The following is a 24,874-nucleotide window of genomic DNA, read 5'->3' on the forward strand; positions in this document are numbered from 1 at the left end:
AACTTATGTCCAGGTCATAAAATCTACTAAATTAATTGAAAATGGATGCATTTTCATTTTGATGAGTTTCAGAGATCACTTTCGCATCAAATAATGAGTGATATTACTCTTTGCTGTAAAAGTGAAAGGTTGACATTGGAATGATGATAAAAGTCCCACTTCAGTGGAAATCTGACTTTCTGATGGACACGCACAAAACTAAACCGTGACTCCATAGTTCTGGTCCACGAATGAGTCACACGCAGTGATTCAAATCCAGTCTAGACCAGAGCGCGGTGGCTCTTCAGAACAGGAAAACGTCACTTCATGAGCCGTAACTGTTACCAGCTCTCGCTCATTGCCTCGCATACAAAGTAGACTACGATGTGGCACATTTTTAATTGTCAAATCACTGGATTTACAGCTTGAACATACGTGATTCATGATGGTGAAGAGTCACCGGCCAGAGGAAAGAACATCTGTGTCTTTTCAGGGATACATTTTCAGCTCCTGCAAATATATTTCCCAACGTAATACTGCACTTTTTACCCAACTTACTTCCTGTTTGTCAGTACTTTTCAGATTAGGAATAAAAGTGACATTCAAATAATAGACAGAATAAATGTGATATGAAAACATAATGTCAACCTAGCGCTTATGTCTTTTTTATTGCCACAGATTGATAACATTTATCAGTGATTTTTAACTACTTTTTGCTGCTTTTACCTATAATTGAGTGTTTCGCCTTCATTGTAATGGTACTTTTTACTTGGAATGCAACAGATTGCCCTTCAAACTAAACACCACCTGCATTTATATGAACTGATGATCAGGTTTTGGGAGTTGACAGTCACTGATCAGACTCCTTTTAGTCCTTTCCCACCGATTACATGGCCTCATCAGAGTAAATCACACACACACTCACACACACACAATATGTTTATTCATTTTATTCTATTTTTTTTGACAGTCCCAAAGCTGACATAAGCACATTCGGCGATGACTCATATCCTAAGGTGTCGACATGGGCCACACCTGCCAACTCCCACAGAGCAAATAAATTAGAGCGTAAGACAATTGCAGGGCCTGACAGGGTTAACAATTCCATTGCGCGTAGTTGAGCATTTGTTTATCATGGTTACCGAACTGTAAATAGAAAATAAGGAGTTATCATTGATGTGACGATATCCACGCCTTTCAAACCAACAGGTCGGCCCACTTGGGTGAAGGCACTCCTTCCTGGGAACAGTTATAGCTGCCACGAAGCGGCGAGAATTAAGACACACGACGGAGCAGTTTTAATAATAAGCTGTGAAAAAAGGTGCAATGGCGTCACTGAAAAGACAAAAGGCTCCTGCAGTTTGTTCAGAAATGATCCCACTTATCATCACAGGGGAGTTATTTCAGAGCAGAACGGCACATTGGCTTTGTGATTCAGAGTGATTGAGTCACTCTGAGGGAACCTTTTGTCTTCCTGTGCTGAGTCTAACCATTGTCCTTTTTTTTCGCGACGTCATTAACACGGTACAGCACCGATTAAAACGCTATCGGGACACTCTAAATTGACCGTATACTGTATGTGAGTGTAAGAGCGGATGGTTGTTTGTCAATTGTGTGTCCAGTTTCTTCCAACACTTCAATTTGTGCAGATGTACTGTACCTCAGTGTTTACGTAAATCATGACAGGAGCTAACCCTAACCCTAACCTTAACCCTAACCCTGTGCTAGACAAATTTGTGTGAGGTCCGGTTATGTGGTTCTTTGCCTGAGGGCAACACCATGCCATATATGGTCAATGTTGCAATTAACACACGGAAATAGAGTGGAATGGAACAAAAACGATCTTGTTCTTTGTCATTTTGAAAAAGTTTTCCGCAAACACACTATATACCCCCTATATACACATATATATATATATATATAAATATATATAAATCTTAACTTAAAATTTGGTAAAAAATACTGCAAATGAAACAATCCCCTCCGACCCATCTGTGGGTCCTGACCCAGTTTTTGGGAATCACTTCTGCATATAACCATATTATAAAGAACGTAAAATACACAGAAAGCAGCACAAAACACACACAATTACACAGCGAATCTAAAAAATATATAGTAAATAACATTTTATCCAAACACATCCCAATTTAGGTAAATTATTCCACACATTATTTTGTCACTGATGACCTTTTTGCAGCCATTTCTATAACTACGTGTATATGTATATGACAGGATAAAAGATGAAATGTAATTTTAAAGGTTTTGAAGACGGTTACATTTTATAACTGTTCAGAAAGTGCTGTGCCTTCTCCTTATTTGCTGACATTCCACTGTTCCTGACTCAGTGAAGAACTGTCATCATGACACATCGCTGCTTGTTCACTATTATTGTACTTTTTTGGTCTGTATAGTAGCTAATAGTGTTCATCGTGTTCTCTTCACCAAAACACTCTCTGTAAGACATTCTCCGGGCTGAATCACAGAGCCACATGTGCAGCACTCGCACTTCACATCAGCACAGAGACAGACTTGTTAGTCATCATACGGTCTCAGGTCCACTGAGACCCTGTTTTGTGAGGACTCATGAAAATTGCTCTCCACGTGAATCCTCAAGAACAGCTAAATGCAGCACTTTTGGTGATGACTCGCCCTGCATATGACATTATTCTGTCGCTATTCTCTCACTCTGGAGCCAAAGTCTGCTCAGTCAGGCCTCTGTGCGGCCACACTCAGAAAAGGACTGAGTCAGTGCGCAAGATTTGGCCAGGACTTTTTTTTCTTTCTTTCTCTTCGAATCAAATGCAAGCACACCCTGTAACAGCAGGGAGGTGATGTCACAGAGCAAAGTCTGGCTTTCTGAACAAGACGCCCCTGACTGTCCCTGTGTTCACAACCATGTGGAGTTTATTAACTGCTGGGAAATAACTTAGAAAGTGAGCTAGTCTGTTGTAAAATGTGAGTGGGGGGGGAAGTCCCACTGACTCCACTAACATGTCACTGACCCACAAATTATTATTATTTTTACAGTCCAACTTCATGTGTCAGCAGAGATAAAATCGCACATGTATAAACAAAAAAAACCTTCTCCCTAATTTCGCACAAACTCGTCTCCTCCACCAAAACAGAACAGAAACTAAAGGCAAAGCAAACAGAACAAAATCATATATATAAACAATTGAGAACTATATGAAAATAAAAGCATTAAGGCATATAGGAATCCTGATTACATTACATATCATCATATCATAAATTACAATTACTTCCATTTGTGTGTGTGTATATATATGTATATGTATGTACATATACACATTTGTGACCTTGAGTGTCATGAAAGGCGCCTCCAAATATAATGCATTATTATTATTATTATATATGTGTGTATATATACATACATACATATATACACATACATACACATATATACATGTACATATATACATGTATATATATATGTATACATATATACATGTATACATACTGTATATACATGTGTATATGTATATGTATATATATACATATACATATATATATATACATTATATATATATATACACATACATAGTTCAGTTCAGTATCACCACACAAGAGTGACGCTTTGGTGGAAATAACACAACTATATTCACAATTTAGTGTTACATTTGTCCGAAGAATAGCACCGTATATCTCTCAGTTATCAGTATTATGCAAGGCAGCTCACTTTCAAACATTTAAACTGGAAATCAAGTGCGTAAAAAATATAAATGACTAAGATGTGAAATAACTCAGCGGTGATTTGGACTCACCTGAACCTTAGCCGGACGGACAAACAGACGCAAACAGATGTGTTTGCAGTGGGTGATTCCCAAATATCCGGGACTAGTTTCCAGTAAACAACACCCTTCCCAGGAAAAATGTGTTGCAGATACTTGATAAAGCTATGTTGCACAAGTCATTCCAGGGAAACGCTGCACATTCTTATTCAACTTGTCAATTTCAAGTACACGCAGTATACTTGAAGTATCAGAGTTTGATCTCAAGAGGGCGCCCTACTCCACAAACTCAGCCACATACAAGAGGAGAAAGGCACCACAGTACAACGAGAGGGAAAATGTCCCACAATGCAACCATCACTTCAAAAAACCCTCAATACACAACAATGTATGCCTACCAAGAAACACAATAGCCTATTGCATATTTCAATTATCATCTTTATTCGTTTCATTATATACTTTGTGTTTTTACATGAGGAGACATGTCTCTTTTACACATATAGATTATATGGTTAAATTGCATCTGTATATATGTACACTTTAAATAAATCTTACACTAACACTGAGAGAATGGAAACATGTACAGTGCAAGAATGTTCGTAAGTGGTCAGCTTTCACAGTCATTTTGTTGTCTGGAATCCAAAAACCGATGCTAAGCTAACCCGCTAAACCAGTTTTAGCATTTTATGTGTGTGAGAATGATTATTATTTTTGTCTGTTTTATTGTCACCATTCATTCGATGACAAATACGAAAACATGGACACTTAAGAGAAAGGAAAAAAATAGAGGGTTTTTCGGAAAGTATGTGCGAGCAAATTATATCTTAACTTGACAACGTTACAGTTTTTAAATTTTGGGTTAGCATGGTAAATAAGAAGCTACGGCTAGCAGATGATTCGCCTGACTTAGCCGTTTCCATTTTGTTTCTTTGAGCTAAGCTAACCGGCTAGTTTTACATTTAGTTCTGACTTTTTAAATTGTACTTTCTCACGACACATTTTTTTTTTTTTGAAGGAGCGCGACAAGCAGAAATTAGAGGTGACATCATCAAATTGAGGAAAAGTGTGGGCCTTAAACTGAATCTTTGAATACTGGTGGAGGAAATATACAATATGAGAGCACAAAATGAATAACAACATATGTGTTTGGGACCATAGTTTTTCTTTTGCTGTGCTTTTGCAACCTGTAGGCTGAGGTGGCAACGTCACAAAATCCTACATTTAATGAAAAAGAGGAGGCAGTGTGGTTTTTAAAGCCCTCCTTTCATAGCAGAAACAGGCGTGCTATCATGTATGCAAATTTGATGCGGAGCCGACTATAAAATAAATGCTCTTGTGTTGCGTTTTGCTCAGTAAATCCACGTTACATATTGTTTCCATCCACTACTGCAAGAAAAAAAAACCCTCAAAGAATTTGTTGTTTTTTTGTTTAGTTTTTTTTTGTTGCAAAAAGATAGTATTATATTTACAAATTGTCCTTGGTGTTCATCTCTGAATGGATGCATAAAAGTGAATGTACATGGTTGGATTAGCCCGGCTGTACAGTCACTGGGGCACCAGCCCATATTCCTTGCATGCATTTTTCCTCACACACTCTATTTACTACTATTTTACAGTTACAGTTACAGTGTTCCTACGAAGCTGCTGTACAATGGCTGTGTTAAAGTAAAGTGGGTGATTCTGGCCAGCGGTTACATGTGGGGGAGGCTGGTCGAGGGCCGCCCGTTTTTTGGGGAAACGGACAGACACATAGGATGGGGGTGCAATTCTCAACAGTGACACGCATGGTATATATTGCTGTTAAATGTGATCCACTTTCTATGTGGCTTAAAGAGAGATTGTGATATACATATATATTTATGTATATATATATATTTTTTTTTTTTTCTGTTAGTTGCAACATACTGGTAGTATCACCTCTAGTCATAGATAAATTGAAGGGATATCTTTTGTGTGGTGTCTTCAGATGAGTTTGCACACATGCACAAAAAAAAAGCACCTTTCATTAGAAAAGAAACAATTCTGATAGATATAATTGACCATACATTTGGACATTTTCTACATAGAGACCGAGCACTGGATTGCATTAAGAAGTTATGATTGATGTTTGAAAAAGTATACAGTTTGGTAACAATTTTATCAAATGTTGATTAGTATTTTTTTTTCTTACATGCAGTTGATTTCTCGAAACTACGACCCCGGGAGCTTGACTAGCCCAGTTCTACAGTGAACCACGACACATTGATACTAGTCTTCGGAAACCATGAGGCTTTAACACTGTTAAGTTCTTCAAATGTATTATTTTAACATTGACTTAATTATCAAACTTACTCATGCTTCTTTTAAAAACCAAACTGGGCATGTATTTTGAGAAGCTAAACTGCTAAACATCAGGCCTCTTTTACTTGTCTCGATCAGTGAGTGTGTCTGAAGCACGAGAATGGCTGTACAATCAGAAAGAGGAGCAGATTGTCAGAACTCTACGCCAGTTAATACTGCTACAGTACATCTAATGCTACGTTTAACTTCATAAAATTAATTTAAAAAAAAAACAATCTCTGAAGAAACATTCAATGGTGGCAAAAAAAAAAACATTGTGGAGGAAGGAAAGGTTCCAACCCGTTCAACTTGGATGAATTCATGAAAAAAGTAATCATGATGAATTGCGTCTGTCTATCAAGAGTCTTTCCTCCCTTTTTGCTCAGGTGCAAAGCACCAGAGAATAATATTTTCCGTACAGTAACAGGACACAAACTCTCCATCCACATAGTAACAGTCCACTAATTCCTCTTCACGCTCGCCGACGGCATCTTGGTCTGTTAAACGTTCACAATTTCAGCTCAGTCACTGCATTTATTATTAAAAGCTTAATCCAGTGGATGTTTCAGGTATTTTTTCTCACCCCCAAAGTTCACAAGAGGTTATTCCCCTTATCTAGTGAGACTAATGGCATGCATAATGTTTCTATATTTGGCTGATACACGCACAATCCCTCTCACCTGCTAATTAAATAATAATAATAAGAGTAAAAAATAACATCAGCCGAGTAAAGTCCTGTGCCCTAATTGGTTGAATCACTCACTGCCACCACCTGTCAGATGTAAACAGCCGTAGATTAAATGCTTTCTCTCATATTTCTTTTAGAATATTCTCTCTTCCAGCTCTTCCTTGATTCCTGGGGTAAAGGATCGCAAAGTGGGAGTGACAATAAAAATGGCTGTACTGGAGGTGGTGGTGGTTGGCGGTCCTCAGACAGACACCGGACAGGAAATGACCCTGTCCTCCAGCATGACGCTGACCACCAGGAAGACGAAATACAGCATGAACATGATGAAGCCGAGCAGCTTGCTCATGCGCCACTTGCACGCGGCGATGGAGATGATGACAAAGAGGAGCATGAGGAAGAGGAGCACAATGGCACAGAAGAGGCCGTTGGAGCTGACTTGCACTGGCTGCAGGTTGTTGAAGAAGGACCAGAGGAGCCATGGGAACGGCAGTCTGCGAACACACAGGCATGTGTTACTTGCCGCTGTCCCACAGAAACCATCATTACTATTTATTACTGTTGCGTGGGAAACAAGCATTAATAAAGATCAACATAGTAAATTGTGCTCATGTAAAATTATTTAGCATGCTTATGCATTTATGAACTGATGCATGACCCACATTACATTAAGGTCTCAAGGAGTATAAATGCAAATAAAAGAAAGTACATTTAATAACATTAGTAAACGCTGTAACAAGCACAATAAAAGCATTAGCTAATGTTATTTAATGTACCCTTATTGTAAAGTGTTACCGGTATACTTGTTCACCTGCCTGTAAACGCAAAAATGTAACAAGCCATAAACATTATTTAAATTTTCAGAATTACTGCTTCTTCTTTTAACCGAACATATGCTGATGGTTATTTTACACACATTTTATTTCAAAACGTGGCTATTGATTACAACAGCAGTGTTTATTTATTTTTTTATAATCAAGCAAATAATTAAAAAAAATAATTGATTAATTAAAATACTAATTAAAAATCTGAAGTTATTTGCGGGGCCAACAACTGAAGATGGCGAATAAATTTTGGCCCATGGGCCAACAGTTGCTGACCACTGTGTAATTATAGGACAAAATGGCAAAATCTAGCACAATACATTTCACCAAACACAGCATTCTGGTCCCTGGATTTAAAACATGTCTTACACTGATCTACAAATCAAAGATCAGGCATGCACAGACTCAAATTAAGCCCAGACAGCATACCCGACAGTAATGTCGAAGATGTTGGAGCCAACGGAGCTGGAGACGGCCATATCACCAAGCCCCTTGCGTGCCACAATAACACTGGTGATGAGGTCAGGGATGGAGGTTCCAGCTGCTAATATAGTCAGGCCCATAATCTCTTCTGTAATCCCAATGGTCTCTCCAACCTGCAAAACAGTTTCCTTTTAAATAAAGTACATTTAAAAGATGAAAAGAAATATAGATTTTAAAGTGATTTTCCATCTTGCATTGCCTTAATCTAAGTGACCGTGTGAACCTGCGGCACCTGCCAGTCAATAATTTTCTAACTATCTATCCATCCATTATGGAACACTTTATCCCGGTGCTGTGACCCCGGACAGTTCGCCAGTCCATCGCAGGGCCACATATAGAGACAAACAACCATTCAACCACTCACTCTAACACCTACGGTCAAGTTAGAGTGACCAATTTACCTAATCCCAATATTGCATGTTTTTGGACTGTGGGAGAAAGCCAGAGAACCCGAAGAAAACCCACGTACACACGGGCATGCAAACTCCATGCAGGGGGTCTTCTTGCTGCAAGGGCAAGGGCGCTAACTACTACACCAACTGTGTGGCCCATTTAAATACTCGGTAATGTCAATTTGCATATCTTTAAAACAATCACGATATAAGCTTAGCTCTGATTTACTGGCAAGACCACTAAGCTTATATTCTCAATAACAAGAGCATCTGATTTTTGCTAAAGAAAAACATGTGAAGGCCTACCACTATGTGCTTTTTGTAAGGCAACAACTGGCTAATATTAATAATAATATGATTGAGGGCCCCTATTAGACATATCACTGATTCTTTGTCATTTGACTGAGCTAACACAGCCTACAGGGGGTGTTATTTGGCTGAGGGGCCAATTGAAATATTGTGATGAATAACATTGTAGCGCAGAGGCTTTGGCTGCAGGGCCCCCTGAGCCCTTGGGCCTGGGAGGCCTGTTCAGTAATCCATCCTTGGTGATTGTACTGCTGTGATGACCAAGCAGAAATACACATTTAATAACTTTGTACCTGGTGAGCCCACCACACCATCATATAAGAGAAGCCTGCGATCCAACAGATGGCACCCAAGAAGGTGATGGGGAAGAACTTCTTTGAAGACTAAAGGACAAGAAGAAAAAACACACTGGTTAATCGAGAGCAGGCCGATGACACTGTTTTAACTTAGTTCCTGTTCGTTTTTAATCATGGACTGCACATAAAAATGGATGTCAATTATGTTCTCATTTAGAGGATCACACTATTGTCCTGTGTTGCTGCTCGAATCACAAATCTGGATGCTTCAAGTGTTTGGAGTACGTCCATTTTTATGTACAGTCTAAAGTCTCAGTCTGTTCCATCCTGCCCACAGCACATACCGCTTTCCTGACATCGGGGAGCGTTAGCCACAGGGGGAGGACTATCGGCATGATGAGGAGGTAGGTGAGCCGCTTGCGGTTAGTTTCAGGCCAGGAAAGACTCAGGGGCTGGTCCTCTTCCTCCTCATCCTCGGCCTGAAAGGAGACAATTTAAAATGAACTTTTTTGCATGAACATTCATGAGAATCCAAGACTCTATTTAGCTTAATAAATGGACATAATGTTATTCACATCCATATAGCAGCCAGCCAAGTGCACTTTCTGGATGTGTGAGTCAAAAGCAGAAATCCACGACATGGCTGGGTGCTTGCGCCTTTGCTCTGCAGAGACAGAGGAGTCTGATGACTGTGATTTGGGAGATTGTACCGAGCCTGAAGGGCCCGGTCTCTCCAGGCATCAGGGCCTCATCATGACTGACTGCTGGTGCTGGTGTCGGCAGACCCCTGGGGTCTGATTGGACCTGTCGCTGGAATGCCAAGCGAGCAAAAGACTGCCACATGTCTGCGGATCGGCATCAATTGACAGACACTGACAGAAAGACAACAGTGTTGTCACTCTATTTTACCTGCTTAGCTTTTGTGCACGCTGATCAAAAAACCCAGACTTTTTTTTTTTTTAAACAGTCCGGTGCTTGTAGATTTTACAGGTACAACAACAAGGCCTTTGAGAGATTGGAAAGGTGCATGTGGTCCCTTTGTATCCAATTAAACAGGAAGATAAGAGCTTTGGGGACCTGCAGAGAACAGGTCCGCACATGCAGACCTCAGCAGAATACACTGACTTAGAATTTGCCTCTTGCCCTATGAGTGTTAGGCAACAGAACAGAGAAGAAAAAATAAATACATCAGAAAACCAGACAGATGTTACTCAGTTAATAATCATTTCCTCCACATAATCAATTAAGTCTTAGTGAAGCAGCAGTCCTAGAGGTTAGCTCATGCACAGTTCTTGAATCATATGGAGCTTGTCCCTGCTGTGACTGCTGTTGAGTATCGCCTGGTAACCTTGGTAATCAGAGCTGCCAAACAAAAGGCAGTGCTTGCATTACTAATGCTCAACATCCTCACGTCTCCTCCTCCTCTGCATATCCAGATGGCTGCATTGTTTTCTGTTAAAAGCCCCCAAAACCAGACACCTGAGGCTCAGTGTTTTTTTTTTCCCCAACCATGTAAGATATGATGATCTGACTGCAGACACGTCAAAAGCTGTGTTTGATTGTAGTTCCTCAGCTCTTAGCTGGATACGTCTTATACATGCAGGTGATTCCAGGGGTTTCATGCTGACAATGCACACTAGGCCTGCGTCATTTGTCTTTTTATGGTTTGCTTCATTTGCGTTCTGTGCTCACGTACCCCACAGAGCTAGTGCTCCCTACTCCCGACTTGGCTACCAAATGCCAGCCCCTCTGGGGGCCTTTCCTGCCCTGCAGTGTGTCTCAGTTGGCAATGCTGCCAATGCTAAGCTTAAAGGCACTGCCTTTTACCAGGCACTACTGCACTGCAAGGGAAGGTGTGACATTTGCTATTTTTCTTTTTCCTTCCTAGAGGGAAATGTTTGCTATGGCAACTGGTGTGAGGCAAGAAGGTTGTACAATAATAATAATAATAAAAAGAAACGGCTGGAAAAAGGCAGCAAATCTGTTGTAAAGCTGCAGTGCGTAACTTTAGGTGACCCGTTGTTGTTGTGTTGATGCTGTTGCTTAACAGAAACGGTGAAACATTATGCGTTTGTCAGGGTTCCCACACCTCGGTTGACCTGAATGTGCTGACACAACTTAAGATGGGAGGGCAAATTGTAAGAGCCGCTTGTCTATGGCATCCAATTTTATTAATTTGCATCACACTCTGCATCTGGCCAAAAGATTGTCCTTGGGATCTTGGGCAAGCCAGTGTTGCATTTCCCAGACGCCACGTCATCACGTCATTTGCTCTCTCTTGCTTTAACGCTACTTGCTCCTGTAGATGATATGAGATGAAAATGTTGGTCTTTCTTGTAGTGGCTTGACTATTTTGTCTGAAAACATTTTTTTTTTTTTTTAACAGCTGCCACATCGTGAATATAAGCATCTGCTACATCTGGAGCTGAAATGCTCACACATTTCACAAAAGAAAGGCAAATCAGATGAAACAAAAGATGAACACACAAGGCAGAGTGTTTTTTTGAAGGTAGGATGAGTCACAAGATCCTTTTGGTTTTACTTCTTCGCATGATTAAATGAAAACCAAATTAATTTATTCAACATATATGAATAGGGGGAGGTGGGAAAATGCTGCAGGTTTTTACCCCCTTACTCCTGAATCTCGGTTGCAAAGTCACCCTGGAGGAATTGAACAATTAGTACGATGGAGCCTCTGGCGGCAAATAAAGGTGGGAGCCTTTTCCATCTACTTCCTGGCTGACACAGGCAGGTGCGCTGTGGCACAGATGTCTAAAAATAGCAGCATATGAGAATTAGCCATGCTAATAAGCATCCAGCTCTTCCAAATTACCGTGAATCATCACCTGAAAAAGCTGGTTTTCTGAGTTCTGTCTATTTCCACCTTTTTCCCCACTTTCAAAGCAAGTCTAAAATGGTGGCTGCATCGCCTCTGTTTTCACAGACACAAATATTTTCTGCTTCAGGGAAGCGACGACAGTTTTATCAGTAAAAACTATTATTAACCCAGGAGTAGGAGATCAATCTGTAAACAACTTAGTGCGATGGAACAAATCGATAAAACACACAACCATGTTGTGAATCAGCTTGTGGACTATTCTGAGATTCCCCCTAAATGCATCCACAAGAGAACAATATCTATAGACTGCTCAAACTTTATGTAGGCGTAATACTGTATGTCTAAGTGCTGCAATAACTATAGTGTTTCAAAGGTATGACACAATATACGAGAAAACACAGGGATTTGATTCAAAAGAGGATCGTGTGAGATTAAAATCTGTGTCCATAATAACATGGAGAACTTGTATGAAAAAACTGCTGGCCTTATTTCATCTATTACAATTCCTTTGCAAAGCCTTTATAAAAATCTCCGCAACACACATGATTATTTGTGCATTGCATATAGCGGGTTAGTAGCCTGCATTGAGGTAAACTGCATAAGATTAAGGCAGATTATGAAATTAGTTTTTCATCCTTTAGTGAGATTGTTGGGAAAATGCAGGTGCTTATAGGCCACTGTTTGAAATAACATCACTGTCAAAGAGAAAAACTGAAGGACAAATAAGACAAACTCAGTTTGTCCTTTATCTTGCTACATACCATAAAGGCACAGTATGTCAATCTGTGTTCCCAAAGACTGGGGCGGGACCCGCAGATGGGTCACAGGGGAATTCTTTTTGGGGTCTCCAAACAAATATGCATGATTTTTGCTAACACTTGCATGATTCATTAATTTACCATGTCAAGATTAATTTACTGCTTCAAAATAAGGTGTTACAGATATGGCTGGATGCTACATTATGCACAAATTTGATCTTGACACGATTTATATTATTATTTGGGTTACTAGAGGTCAATAGACAGCCATGTTGGAAAAGTGAGTCCCCATTTAGAAAGCTTGGGGAACACTGCTCTAAATCATAACAGTAATAACACAATCTGTGGGTTGATGACGTCAGGAAGCAGAATGGGATCATGGGAATTGTCTTGTTGACTTATTTGTTACTACCCCTAATGGAGAAACAAAAATAAAACTCAATAGAGCTGAGCCGAGTCTGTTTCTGTTCACAAAATAAAAATAGAGCAAAATGACAACATTAACAACAACCACCAACTGTATGAATTGCAGCATTAACATCCTATGGAAAGAAGATAATAATTTTTTTTAATTTTCATCATATTTCAGCCACTGGGGACAAGGATGAAAATGCAAATTTTAACCGTATTGGAGAGAAAATGTGTGGTTAATCTTGGTTGCAGCAGTGTTACTCGTGAAAAACGACCTTTTCCGCACAGTGCTCCACTTTGAATCTCTGCCCTCTTCTCCACGAGGACCCCGTCTGCTTGGCTGTGCAGGTCACTGTGTCCCACCGTCATCGCTCATGCCAGTGCAACAGCTGCAGGTGTCATTGTGAGACTCCCTGTGTCTGGCTGTACGTCAAGAGTGACACGTGTGTGTGTGTGTGTGTGTGTGTGTGTGTGTGTGTGTGTGTGTGTGTGTGTGTGTGTGTGTGTGTGTGTGTGTGTGTGTTGTGTGTGTGTGTGATAGAGTGTTTCGTTTGGAGTGCTCAGCGGTGGGGAGCAGCAGGTGAGTGAGGACTGTGATTACAGAACTCAGTGGGAGGAGGCAGGTCTTTGGCAGGGCCTGCGTGAAGATGGAAGAACTCGCCCAAGTGCATGCTGGGAAATTAACAGCGACAGTGACCTGTGCCGTCGTCGGCGCAACCTTTGCATCAATCACGCTCAAGGTGGAACACAGCCACAGATGAGAGGCATAAAATATTTATCAAAGTCTGACTTTTATAGCAGTCCTTTTGACTTTTCCCTGTCCGCGATCCAATGACCTGGCTGGGGATATTTTGATTTATTTAGTTTAGTTATTCCACTGCACTTGTTACTCTGTTGTCTTGTCTGCGCAAAGTGCGTGAGCTGCGACGACTTACCGTCTCTCCCTCTTGCCCCACTGTTCCATTCATGGGTGGTGTCACCTCCACTTCCACGCTGGAGCTGTTGGGAAGATTTTTATCTGTGGGATGTCAGAGGAATAATTAACGTGAAAAGAATTGCGAGGAACAAAAGCTGTTAACGCTCCAAATAGACGTGTGGGTGTGTTACTTGTTATGACGCACAGAGAGGTGGGAGAAAGCATCTTAGCAATATTGAGTTATTAACCCTTTATAATCCTATACGGCGAGATTGAGAAAACGTCTCATTCAGTGTGAGACATTATCTATCTATCTATCTATCTATCTATCTATCTATCTATCTATCTATCTATCTATCTATCTATCTATCTGAACGAATGAGAACATGTTAAATTGGGAGAACCTATTGAAAATGACAGTAAAAATACAGAGCATGCAAAGTTGAGTAATTTGGTGACAAAAGGTAAAAGGTCTGTGTGTGAATGTTACCTCCCTCCCTCTGCCTCATCATTTCCTGGTGGCTGATACGACTTGATTTCATTTGAGGCCAGACTTAATTAACAGCCCTGATTAAAACACAAAGAGCTGAACGGCATGTAATCGGATGATTAAAAGCAATAATTGCCGTGGAAAAATTGCGTTCATCCAAGTGTGCGTTGTGACACAATCGGGAAGATTCTCGGATCGATAATGCAACTGTTTTTTTTCGAACACATGTAACCTTGTGTGAATTCTTTGAAATTACAAAATAAAACGTGACAAACCACATTATACTGACAATTAAATATTTTACAAGATACCAAATCCGAAATATTTGAGGCCTGAAAGACCAGTCATGCATTTAATGATTACATCACGATTAAAATGTTAATATGCTAATGTGATGCCGTTAGCATAATTGTCTCCTGTTGATAAACATCTCCGTCTCTCTTTGATTCTGCTGCTCCGACCACATTGCGGCCATGAAAGCGCTTCCTCTGGCCTCCTGTCTCTCCTTTGGCCCGGTGCTCTTTCAAGTGAAAAGCACACATAAATAACACTTGGCAGGGACTGGGATTGATTTAAATACTGCTTGAAGACAACACTTGCAATCAATTTGGCAGTTCTTGATAATGTCATGCTTGTTTAATGTCGGACGTGATGCTCATTAACTCTTTGAGTGGACGGTCCCGATGACTCATGGAGGAAATATAAAGCCAGGTCAGGCTGAGTCACAGCTGATCTTTGTAAATAATCATCTAAAAATCAGTAATAAGGAATAGGGTAATTTGACCATGTACATTCAATTGAATTGAATTGTTTTCACACACTGTGTTTATAAATAGCTTAATTTGTATTAGCATTTGCACCTACGGTCAATTTAGTGTATCCAAATGACCTCTGTGTGACCCCCTTGACGACAAACGAAGCAAATTTTTTTTCATATTTTTACCTGAACGACTTGCTACTCCATTGGCCTTCTCACTATCCTCCACTTGGCATTTCTTTTTAGCGATCTTGTGAAGGATAGAGGCCTTCTCTCGAAATTTACCTGTAAAAAAAAAACAAAAAAAAGGGAAAAAGTAAGCGTTGCACACCGCAGCATCTTCGAAGCCTCGTGGCCTCATCCCAGTCAGCGCTCCTTTGTCACCTTTGACGACAGAAGGGTCACATTTCAAACACACAGAGCAAGCATGGCAGTGGTTTCACACAAAAGTGCCAGTGGAACAAAAAATCAACAGTCAGTAGAACATCACATATCATGTACTGATGACCCTGCAATGTTCTGGCTGCCTCCAACAAGGACTGATACACTCCTGGTTTTATTTACTCCTTACATCACAAACTACAAGAGCAGTCTGAGGCTAGAAGAAAAAGAATAGCTGTATTTCATCTTTAACTTTCTTTTGCATCATCTGAAAATGATTTGTTACAGTAAGGTAAGCACGATATTGGTATCGGCACCAGCTGGTATCTGGTATCAGATACCAGCAAACACACCATCCTCCAGTATGACCAATGACTAAAACGGTGGCCTGTATTGGCTACTAACTCCTCGTCTTTAATGCTGGTCAAAATCACTGGATTGGATATCGGAAAGAAAAAAAAGAAGAGAAATCTGACCCAATCCTGACTGTCAATGTGTAAATAAAATGCAGCGACAGCATTTTAGCCGAGTTACGTTTTGGTCTATTTATTTCTTCTGTATTGGAACAGAATATGTGTTACACAGTTAGAGAACTCTGTCTTTGAAATTGCTTGAAATAGATAGGCCTAAAATGACCGACTGATATCGGACACGAATAAGGTCTAAAACGGTCTATAGATATTGGTACCTGAGGTTGTGATATCAATATCTGTATCAAACAGGGAAAAAGTGAAAACCTGTCATCCCTACCTCCAACTATTTTATTTGTTTATTTTGCTAAATGAAGAAAATGTATATCTCCATCTGCTGTTACACGAGTAAGCAAAATATTAAGTTAATTACTCTACAAAAGAGACTAAATGACCTCTGCACCCACCCAAGGACCGATGTATAAAGCACAATATTGTGCATCCTTAGTTAAAGTCTTACTTTGTATAAGGCCTGAATGATTTCAGTCAAATATATTTTATTGGGCTTCTTTTGCGACATCCATTGCAAATTGCGTGATTTGAGTTGTGAAATAAGCTTTTAGATTAAGATACCATCACATTCTTAGGCAAGGTTGAGAAGTGAAGGATACTAGGTGTTTCTAAAGCTAACTACATAATAAAGAATAAAAACTGAGACAATTTGCCAAATTAATTGTTCAGCCATTTGGGCTACATTCGCCATGAATAAAGCCTCACAGAAAACAAGAATCCTGAGACTGCAAGTTGGATGAATTTGAACAAATCACATAATTCACTTTTTTTGATTATTATTATTTTAATTTTAAGATCCATCTATCTATAACCTCAGTGCTGTGAGGAAGCAAAATTGAAATGAAACTATTTGTCAATTGAGCATCATGGCCTTGTGGCTTACATAAGCTTTGCGCTCGAGTGACATCACAAATAATGCCTCAAGGCAGTTCTGGCCCTTGTTGTGACTATGACTAGTGATGAACTGCCACCGGTTTGTAAAACAATGACTTCCCATGAAATCCCTCGACACCACCAATATAGTGGAGAAAAATGGACCAAACGAACCAGAAACATGGTTTCAGTTTCCCATTGTGATTCAAGTATTCATTTGAAATCAAATTGTGTCCCAAGAAATGTTGTTTTTTTAGGTGTAAAACCATGTGTCATTCATCCATCCATATATAATTTCACTCCCTTCTTGTGCGTGCCGGTCTTTGCATGCATATCCTGCATCGTCCCACTCAGCCAAAGGCAATCAATTTGAAAGATTTTTTCTTTTATTTCAACAGGACGTGGTTGATTTGCCAGTCCTCGACACACTGATGCGTCAATACGTATTCCACCCGGCCATGTCAACACTGTCTGTGACCTTCTGCCAGAATCATTCACCCCCCCTCCCACCTCCTCTGTCTCCCTTCCATAAGTCCTCCCTTACTCATCTGTCTTAGTCAAACATCGTTTTTTTTCCCTCTCTCTCACACACTTTGTCTTTTTGTTGAAAACACCTTTCAGACACACCCACACATAACACATGTGGCAAATACGGTACATTTTCACAAGACGGTACCGCACATTCCTGACATCACTCACCTTTGGTGGTCATTGTATAGTGGTTGTGTAACGAAGTGAGTGTGCAACTGTGCATGTTTGTTGGTGCGAGATATTGGCATTCAAATGGTGGTGTTGAGCTTTGTGCTTTGGGTTAGACAAGGAAAAACACGCTCTCTGGGATTTGGATTCAAATGCTTAACAGGAAATTATTTCTACTGTTGTTAACCTCATAAGAAGTGAGGAAATAAAACTAGGTTTAGGGCAGGGTTTCCTGGGGACCCACTGCCCTGCATGTTTCAGATGTTTCCTGGTACAGTTCGGATCGGTGAAGCCCTGGTGTTTTGACTGGGACAAATACCTGACGAACAACAACAGTGAATGCAACAATAAAGGACATCCAGCACCTTTTTTGTCCTGCTCGGTTTGTGGCTTTTTGCAAGATATTTTGCATGAGAATAGACTGCGGGCGTTGAAAAAACACCAGTCACAAGGGAGGGTGTCATGGGTGGAGCCAGTCGAACCGTACCATAACATTTTACTCTGGTTTCCCAAGGGAAGGGTAAGGATTGGGGCAGGTTATTTTGGTACTTTTCCTAATGGAAATAAAAAAAAAATGGCCCAGTGGCTAGAGCCGTTTAAACAAAAGTGTTAACATTAAAAACTAATTAAGACTGTAGAAGTTTTTCTCGAATTAAATGGCTGCCTTTAGTCTTTGCAGTCCAGGGAGGTCCATTGAAGGTGCCCACAATTTGCATAATGATGAGGCACTTTCAGAGTCTTTGAAGAATACGCGGCCTCTCTCTCTATGGTCATCTTCCACGGCCATTCATTTTCACAGCTCTGTCTGTTACACAACCACTGGGTGGATGAGTCACTCCAGTTTGCCAAATCGAGTAATGCAAGTCCTACGTGTGCGTACACGCTGCTGCTGGTGCAAGTGAAACCTCCAAGTGAGTGCTAAGGAATGGATGATGTATTTCTCAGCAGCGCAGATGGATAATATGTCCAGAGTAGAAAAAAATAAAAAAATAAAAAATGAAAAGGCCTTGTGCCTTGTTTTCTTGGGCAAGTGTGAAACTTGGGCAAGGATGGTATTGTGTTTGTATGTGGTTTTTTATCAGCCTGAGAAAACAAGAAGAATCCAATGCTTTCCCAGTCACACATATCACAGATTATAGATTTCTTCAAAATAGATCGATTTCTTTTAAAATATCTTGTTGATAAAAAAAATAAAATCAAATAAAAATCCATAAAAAACAACACACAATATCTCTGGGACTAAACAAAAACAAAAATGAAACATAAATTTAAAGAAAGAAATGTCATGGCTACAATGATTTGCACTTATGTCAGTGAAATCTCAGAGAGGTGGTGAAACTTAGGGGCTGCCCACACGGAAACGAGTCGAGGTGAATCTGGTTTTTTGTTTTTATCGTATCTGCATTTTTATTGGGTCCATCTCAAAATGCCACACTAGACAGAACAATGCTACTTTGGTACTGTATGTCATAGTCCCACCTCTATCTTACTCTTTGCTGTCACTTATCAATTAGTTGGTGATTGTTTGGTCCGTTTACTATATGTTCACTTTTATTTTATTTCCTTAGATTGCATAGATTCTAATGTATACTCATTCAAATAGAGCAGTACAGCATTAAGAGTGGTTTTGGGAAATTATGCCACGTTTTACAGAAAAGAGAAATGTTGTTTTGTTGTGTTTCCGTGTGGATAGGGCCTTAAGAGCAACAGTGTGGGAACGCTATGTTACAAGCAAACACAATACAACGGGGCTGGGGGAGGTGGGGGCTGTGGAGATATGGAGATTAAAAAAAACAAAACAACCAAGAGTGATGGCAGAAACTGGCTCAGAGAATCAAGTAGTGAAAATGTTTTGGGCTTACCTTCCTCAGTCATTGAGTGATAATATTTTAGTTTCCCATAAGTCCCAAGCTCTACAACATCACAGCAAAAGACAAGGGTAAGGCGACGGACACACAGAGAAAAAGGGAAAGAGTGAACATGACAGAACAAGACAGGTCTGCTGGTTCTACATCACATACAGGTACAAGCTGACGCACATAAAGACGAGGTCTCTCCACAGTCATCATGGCATAAGTGCAAAACAGAGCAGCAAGGATTGAATTACAAATAAAATACATTATAGTCTTGCAGAAATTCAGTCCGATAAAGAGCCTGCCAGTGGTACAGGCTATTGAGAGAAGTTTTGAACTGATGTGAAAATAAAGGAGAAAGAAAGGGGAGTCGATATATTATGATGAAGAAATAATAATTACAGGGTTCATACAATGGTATTAAAAAAACAAACAGAACAGGAAACTCAGTAGAGAGTTTACTGGGTCAACAGAAAGATGAGTCCTCTCCTCTACACGCACGCGATTCAAATGCACGATGACTCAGCATTTATCTCCCACAATGAAACCCGCACAATTAATTTAATTCCCTTACTGTTGCAGTTCTTCTACAGTGAACAGACAGTCAGCACATCGGCATGATGAATTACCTGGAAATTCAAACCCGCTGCAAAAGCTGAACTCGGCTGATGCGGCGGCAACAACTGAAAACAGCCGGACCAGAAGACGCTACATCCCACGCGCCACTTTGAGGGAAAGTGGATCACAGCATGAAGCTGTTCTGCCTGCTCCAACAGGCGAATTCTGTTTTTAGCTTTGCTCTATGCAGTTTTCCTCACCAACAGCAGGTGTACAATACACTATCGTGCCCACTTTGAGGGATCGGCTCGTCTGTTTTATTTGCACAGGCTGTGAGATTTCAAGATACGTGGATGGTAGGAGCCACTGTTAGTTGCAGGCCCTTTTCAACGATACCTCTAAACGATTGTAGCACTGCACTCACAGTCAAACATATCGCAAGCATCTTCAGCTCTGCCACCTTTTAGACAGTGCCACTGTCTCCAAGCCATACATCATAGCAGGCCTCACTACCATCTTGTAGACCTTCCGTTCCACTTTTCCTGCTATCCTTCTGTCACATATCACCCCAGACACTCTCCTCAACCCACTTCCACCCTGCCTGCACTCTCTACCTCACATATGCACCGTCCATTGCTTTGGATGGTTGACCACTTTTGCTACGTCGCATCTTCACCATACCACGTGTCTCACTGTCATTCACACACACACACACACACACACACACACACACACACACACACACACACACACACACACACACACACACACACACACACACACACACACACACACACACACACACACACACACACACACACACACACACACACACACACACACACACACACACACACACACACACACACACACACACACACACAGGTATTTGGTCTAGCTCCTACTAATCTTCATTCCTCAGACCTCCACCTCCACCAGGTTCTCTTCCACCTGTCCCCTTCTCTCACAACAGATTACAGTATCATCTGCAAACAACATCGTGGTGGTGGAGGTGGTGTGCATAGTCAGTGAGTATTACATATGCCCACACTCACAAGCTCATTTGCACGAATGTTGAACTCTGTCCATTGCCACGCCACATGTGAGTGGATTATGGTGCCAAATGTGAGAAGTGGCAGGCGTTTAAGGCAGTGGAATGAGGTTAAAAAACACATCCCACTTCAGAGTGTCTTGCTCATCTGCAGCACTGCCAGACAAGTGCCTCAGTCTCATATGATTAAGGTGACTTTGGTTTTGAAGTGCACTGTCATGTAAGGCAGGGTTTTAATGTTGTTTCCATCATTGTACGATGTGGTACAGTACAATATGGTCTGTAATGGGTGTCTGGGTCAAGGCTTCACTTATGTTGGGTAGGCGAGGTATGGGCTGTGCCTGATGGCTGCGTAGCGTGATGTTGTACTGATGTGACAACAATGAATATAACACAACAGACAACAAAGGAGGACATCCAGCAGCTCTTTTTTCCCTGGTCAATTTGTGGCTGTTTGTCTTAACAAGACATCAAGCTCTGAATGAGAATAGACTTTGCTTCGACTTCCATGGGATATTTACGCTGATCGCAAGGGAGTGAGGTTCTTCTGTCACCCAATCAGCTGACTGTGGTGGGTGGAGCTAGACCACCATATTATTTTTATTTGGTACTTGTAGGGAATGGCGCCAAAAAATCAGAAGGGGCTGGTTATTTTGGTACTATTCCTAATAGAAATGCAAATAAGACACATACTGTACTATACCAAACCGAACCGTTCCACTGAGTGACTCCATTCTGAGGCAATTAACCCACAACACAATCACCACCTGCACTTGCCATCTGCAACCGGAGAAGGCAGGAGAGGGAGAGAAAAGGAGGCTTGTTGTTGTTGTTGTTTACCAGTGGCCCTCTTGTCCTTGTTGCGTGACCTCTAAACCTCTGGTGAGCTGTGTGCGTGAGTGTGTGTGCGACACTGTGCGTGTGTGTGCATGCCCAGCCTGTCTGCTGGGGGTTGGGGGTGTCAGGCAAACTCGCAGTCTGTGCGGAGGTAAAAAAAAAAAAAAAGGCTTTTAACATTGATTCTTTCACCCTCCAGCCTGGGGAGGCTCAGAGGGCTCAGGAGGGGGGTGCCTGTGAGTGACGGTGTGTGTATGTTTGCAGGGAAGACGAGTTACTAAGTGTAGTTGGCTGGTCACACTTGCATATCATACTGGAGGTGTGATTATCTATCAAAACAAAGCTGAGGGAAAGAAGGGCCTGGCTGTTTTTGCAGATAATTCCAAACCACCTTTAGCATATGGTTTTCAGCAAAAAGGGAAGATTTAATTAATTAATTTACTGTTTTTTAAAAATTATTTCTCGAGTGGAAACAATGATTTCTTAACCAAGCGACAATATCAACATGACAATAAAAGCTTTAACGTGATAATTAGAGAGCTATATTTTGCCAAGTGAGTAATTCCCTGTGTTTATAGTTATTATACTAAGATAAGCTAACCGCCTGCTTGTTGTAGCTTCATGTTTGTAGTAGGGCTGCAATAATTAATAAAATTAAATTAAATAAATAATCAAGTACTAAATTAATAAATAAAAAAAAATTAAGCACTAGTTTGTAGTATACAAATTAGCTACATTCATCTATTTGAATGAATCTGGATATAAACTGCGTCTAATTTTAAAAGTATGAAACAAGTGTTCACTGGAGTCCAATTATACCACAAATACAGCAGAATATCACAATTTACAAAACACAATATACAAATTCACTGATATCTCCAACATGTCATCCTTGTGTCAGTATTATATGTGATGCATTGCAAAACATGTACAGTTGCAAACACACATGAATAATACAAGCTAGAGGTCAAAGTCAATACTATCTATAAAAGAAAATTATATTTCCATCAGGTCAGCAACAATGAGTGCATTATTGAGCCATCATGATCGATGATGGGGGTCACAGACAGTGCTGCTGGCGAGGGTTTGGAGGGAGCATTAGTATGGACCAAACTGGAATTGCTGGCTGAATTAATATTTTAACTTCTAATAGATGGATTTTAAAGTACTAGACCATCATGTGACAAAGAGCTGACATCATCACATAATTTAGGCTTACTTTCCCTTCACCTTTTGTTACCTTTTGTTTTTTCCCCCCAAACGACCTTGTCCTCTCTTTCTTGGTTCAGCCCATGGAGGACTGGAGTGAAATATCTGCTCAATATAAAAACGGCCCAACATGGACAAAATGTTCCAAGGCCACAGTTGTACTGAGAGGCACCTTTACAGTGATTCTCAGTGAGATTAGTCACTGAGGGGAAGTGTCGGACGAGGTTCTCTGTGCTCTGTGCATCTTCACACAGTGAGAAAGAGGAAATTGTTGGGTATTTGAACTCACCGACAAGACCAGTTATGTATTTGTTTCAGTGTTGGGAGTCAAACTACAAAACGAGCTTAGAGATTTTGTAAACCTTGTGTCGCTCTCGATAAAGTTTCAACCTTAGAGGGCAAAATTAAAAATGGTTAATTCATTAATTGTAAAGGTTATCTTCCGTCTACTTTTCGGTCAAACTGAGCAAAACTAATAAAGAGAAAATCATTACATGATGAAATGCAAATGCAAAACCTAAAATATTCCTCAAAATAGCTTGATCATGTGCAGGCATTCTTCTTCCTCTATACTGGAGTTCAGTCGGGCGTTTGCACCACAGTGTTAATATTGTGTTTTTTTTTGTTTTTATTTTATTATTGTGGGGTTTGAGCCAAAGGCGTGAGTGCAGCCAGACTTCTGAGTGCTCTTTTAGGGGACTTGTTTCAGTCATCCACTGAGGGCTCAGACAGGAGATTGAGATCGAGCCTCCACATCCCTCTTTGTTGTTCAATATTTGATGCCACTCCTGAGTGATAACGTCTGTCTCCATACTGATAAAAAAAAAAGTGAGATGCGGGAAACTTGCAACTAACCAAACCATTACAATGTCCTTGTACAGTGTACATGGATCAATTAATTTAAAGCCACAGGTTGAACCTTTTACACATAAATGCATGTCCTTTACATTCAAACATTGCCAAACGGGTTAATGTTAATTAAGCTCCACACCACTCTCTGTTTTTCTTAGTATGGCATATTTTTTTGTTTTCCTGTCTTTAGTGACATTCCCATTCTGCACAAAGAGTGACATTTTATGTCACAACTGGGCAAGTGTGACACACACAGTCCAAGTAAATATGGACGGCTTCATATAGCAGCAGTATAGCCAAAAACACAAGGTGCCCAAGTTTCATAAGTGGATTCTAATGCTGAAAATAAACCTGGATGCTCAGTCGGACTACAAAATTGTGATGTTATGATATAGTTAGGTTTGGTACAGTGCGGTGTAAGTTGGAATGCTGAACCCCTGGGTCAGGCTTGCGTTTGGCTCTATGGCCACATAGAGCGGTGTCGTACCAGTGTGACGACAACAAATGAATGAAAAGCCTGGAACACGCAGACAACAACCCAATTGCTTTTTTTCCTGCTCGGTTTGTCTCAACAAGGCGTAAAGCTTTGTATGAGAATAGACTGAGGGTGTTTGCCTTGACTTCCATGGGATATTAACATTAATCGCCCAGTCAGCTAAATGTCGTGGGTGGAGACGGTCTAGCTCTGCCCTGACCGTACCATTTTACTCTGTTATCCCAAGGGAAAGGGAAAATATGTGCCGTACTGTATCAAACAGAACAATTCCAAACATAGATTATATTTTTATTCTTTGTCAGTGTTATGCTGAGTCATAATAAGAGTGTAAAACATGGTAGATAGCAGGGTGAATGATGTTCTCTTCATTGGTTTC

At 40.5% G+C, this 24,874-nt stretch overlaps 1 protein-coding gene across 1 annotated transcript in view; it reads right to left on the minus strand.

The window, feature by feature from the left end:
• Positions 1 to 6,976: 6,976 nt before the first annotated feature.
• Positions 6,977 to 24,874, minus strand: part of LOC310940926 (solute carrier family 24 member 2) — a gene marked incomplete at both ends in the record, with an annotated part of 40,555 nt that continues 22,657 nt past the window's right edge. The window contains 7 exons of the mRNA XM_083905984.1: positions 6,977 to 7,226; positions 7,986 to 8,152; positions 9,034 to 9,123; positions 9,381 to 9,515; positions 13,980 to 14,062; positions 15,394 to 15,492; positions 19,505 to 19,555. Of these exons, the coding sequence (XP_083762110.1) occupies positions 6,977 to 7,226; positions 7,986 to 8,152; positions 9,034 to 9,123; positions 9,381 to 9,515; positions 13,980 to 14,062; positions 15,394 to 15,492; positions 19,505 to 19,555 (875 nt within the window). The remainder of the gene's footprint in view (positions 7,227 to 7,985; positions 8,153 to 9,033; positions 9,124 to 9,380; positions 9,516 to 13,979; positions 14,063 to 15,393; positions 15,493 to 19,504; positions 19,556 to 24,874) is intronic.

This window comes from Microchirus variegatus (assembly GCF_963457635.1).
Source record: "Microchirus variegatus genome assembly, chromosome: 2".
NCBI classification, from domain to species: domain Eukaryota; kingdom Metazoa; phylum Chordata; class Actinopteri; order Pleuronectiformes; family Soleidae; genus Microchirus; species Microchirus variegatus.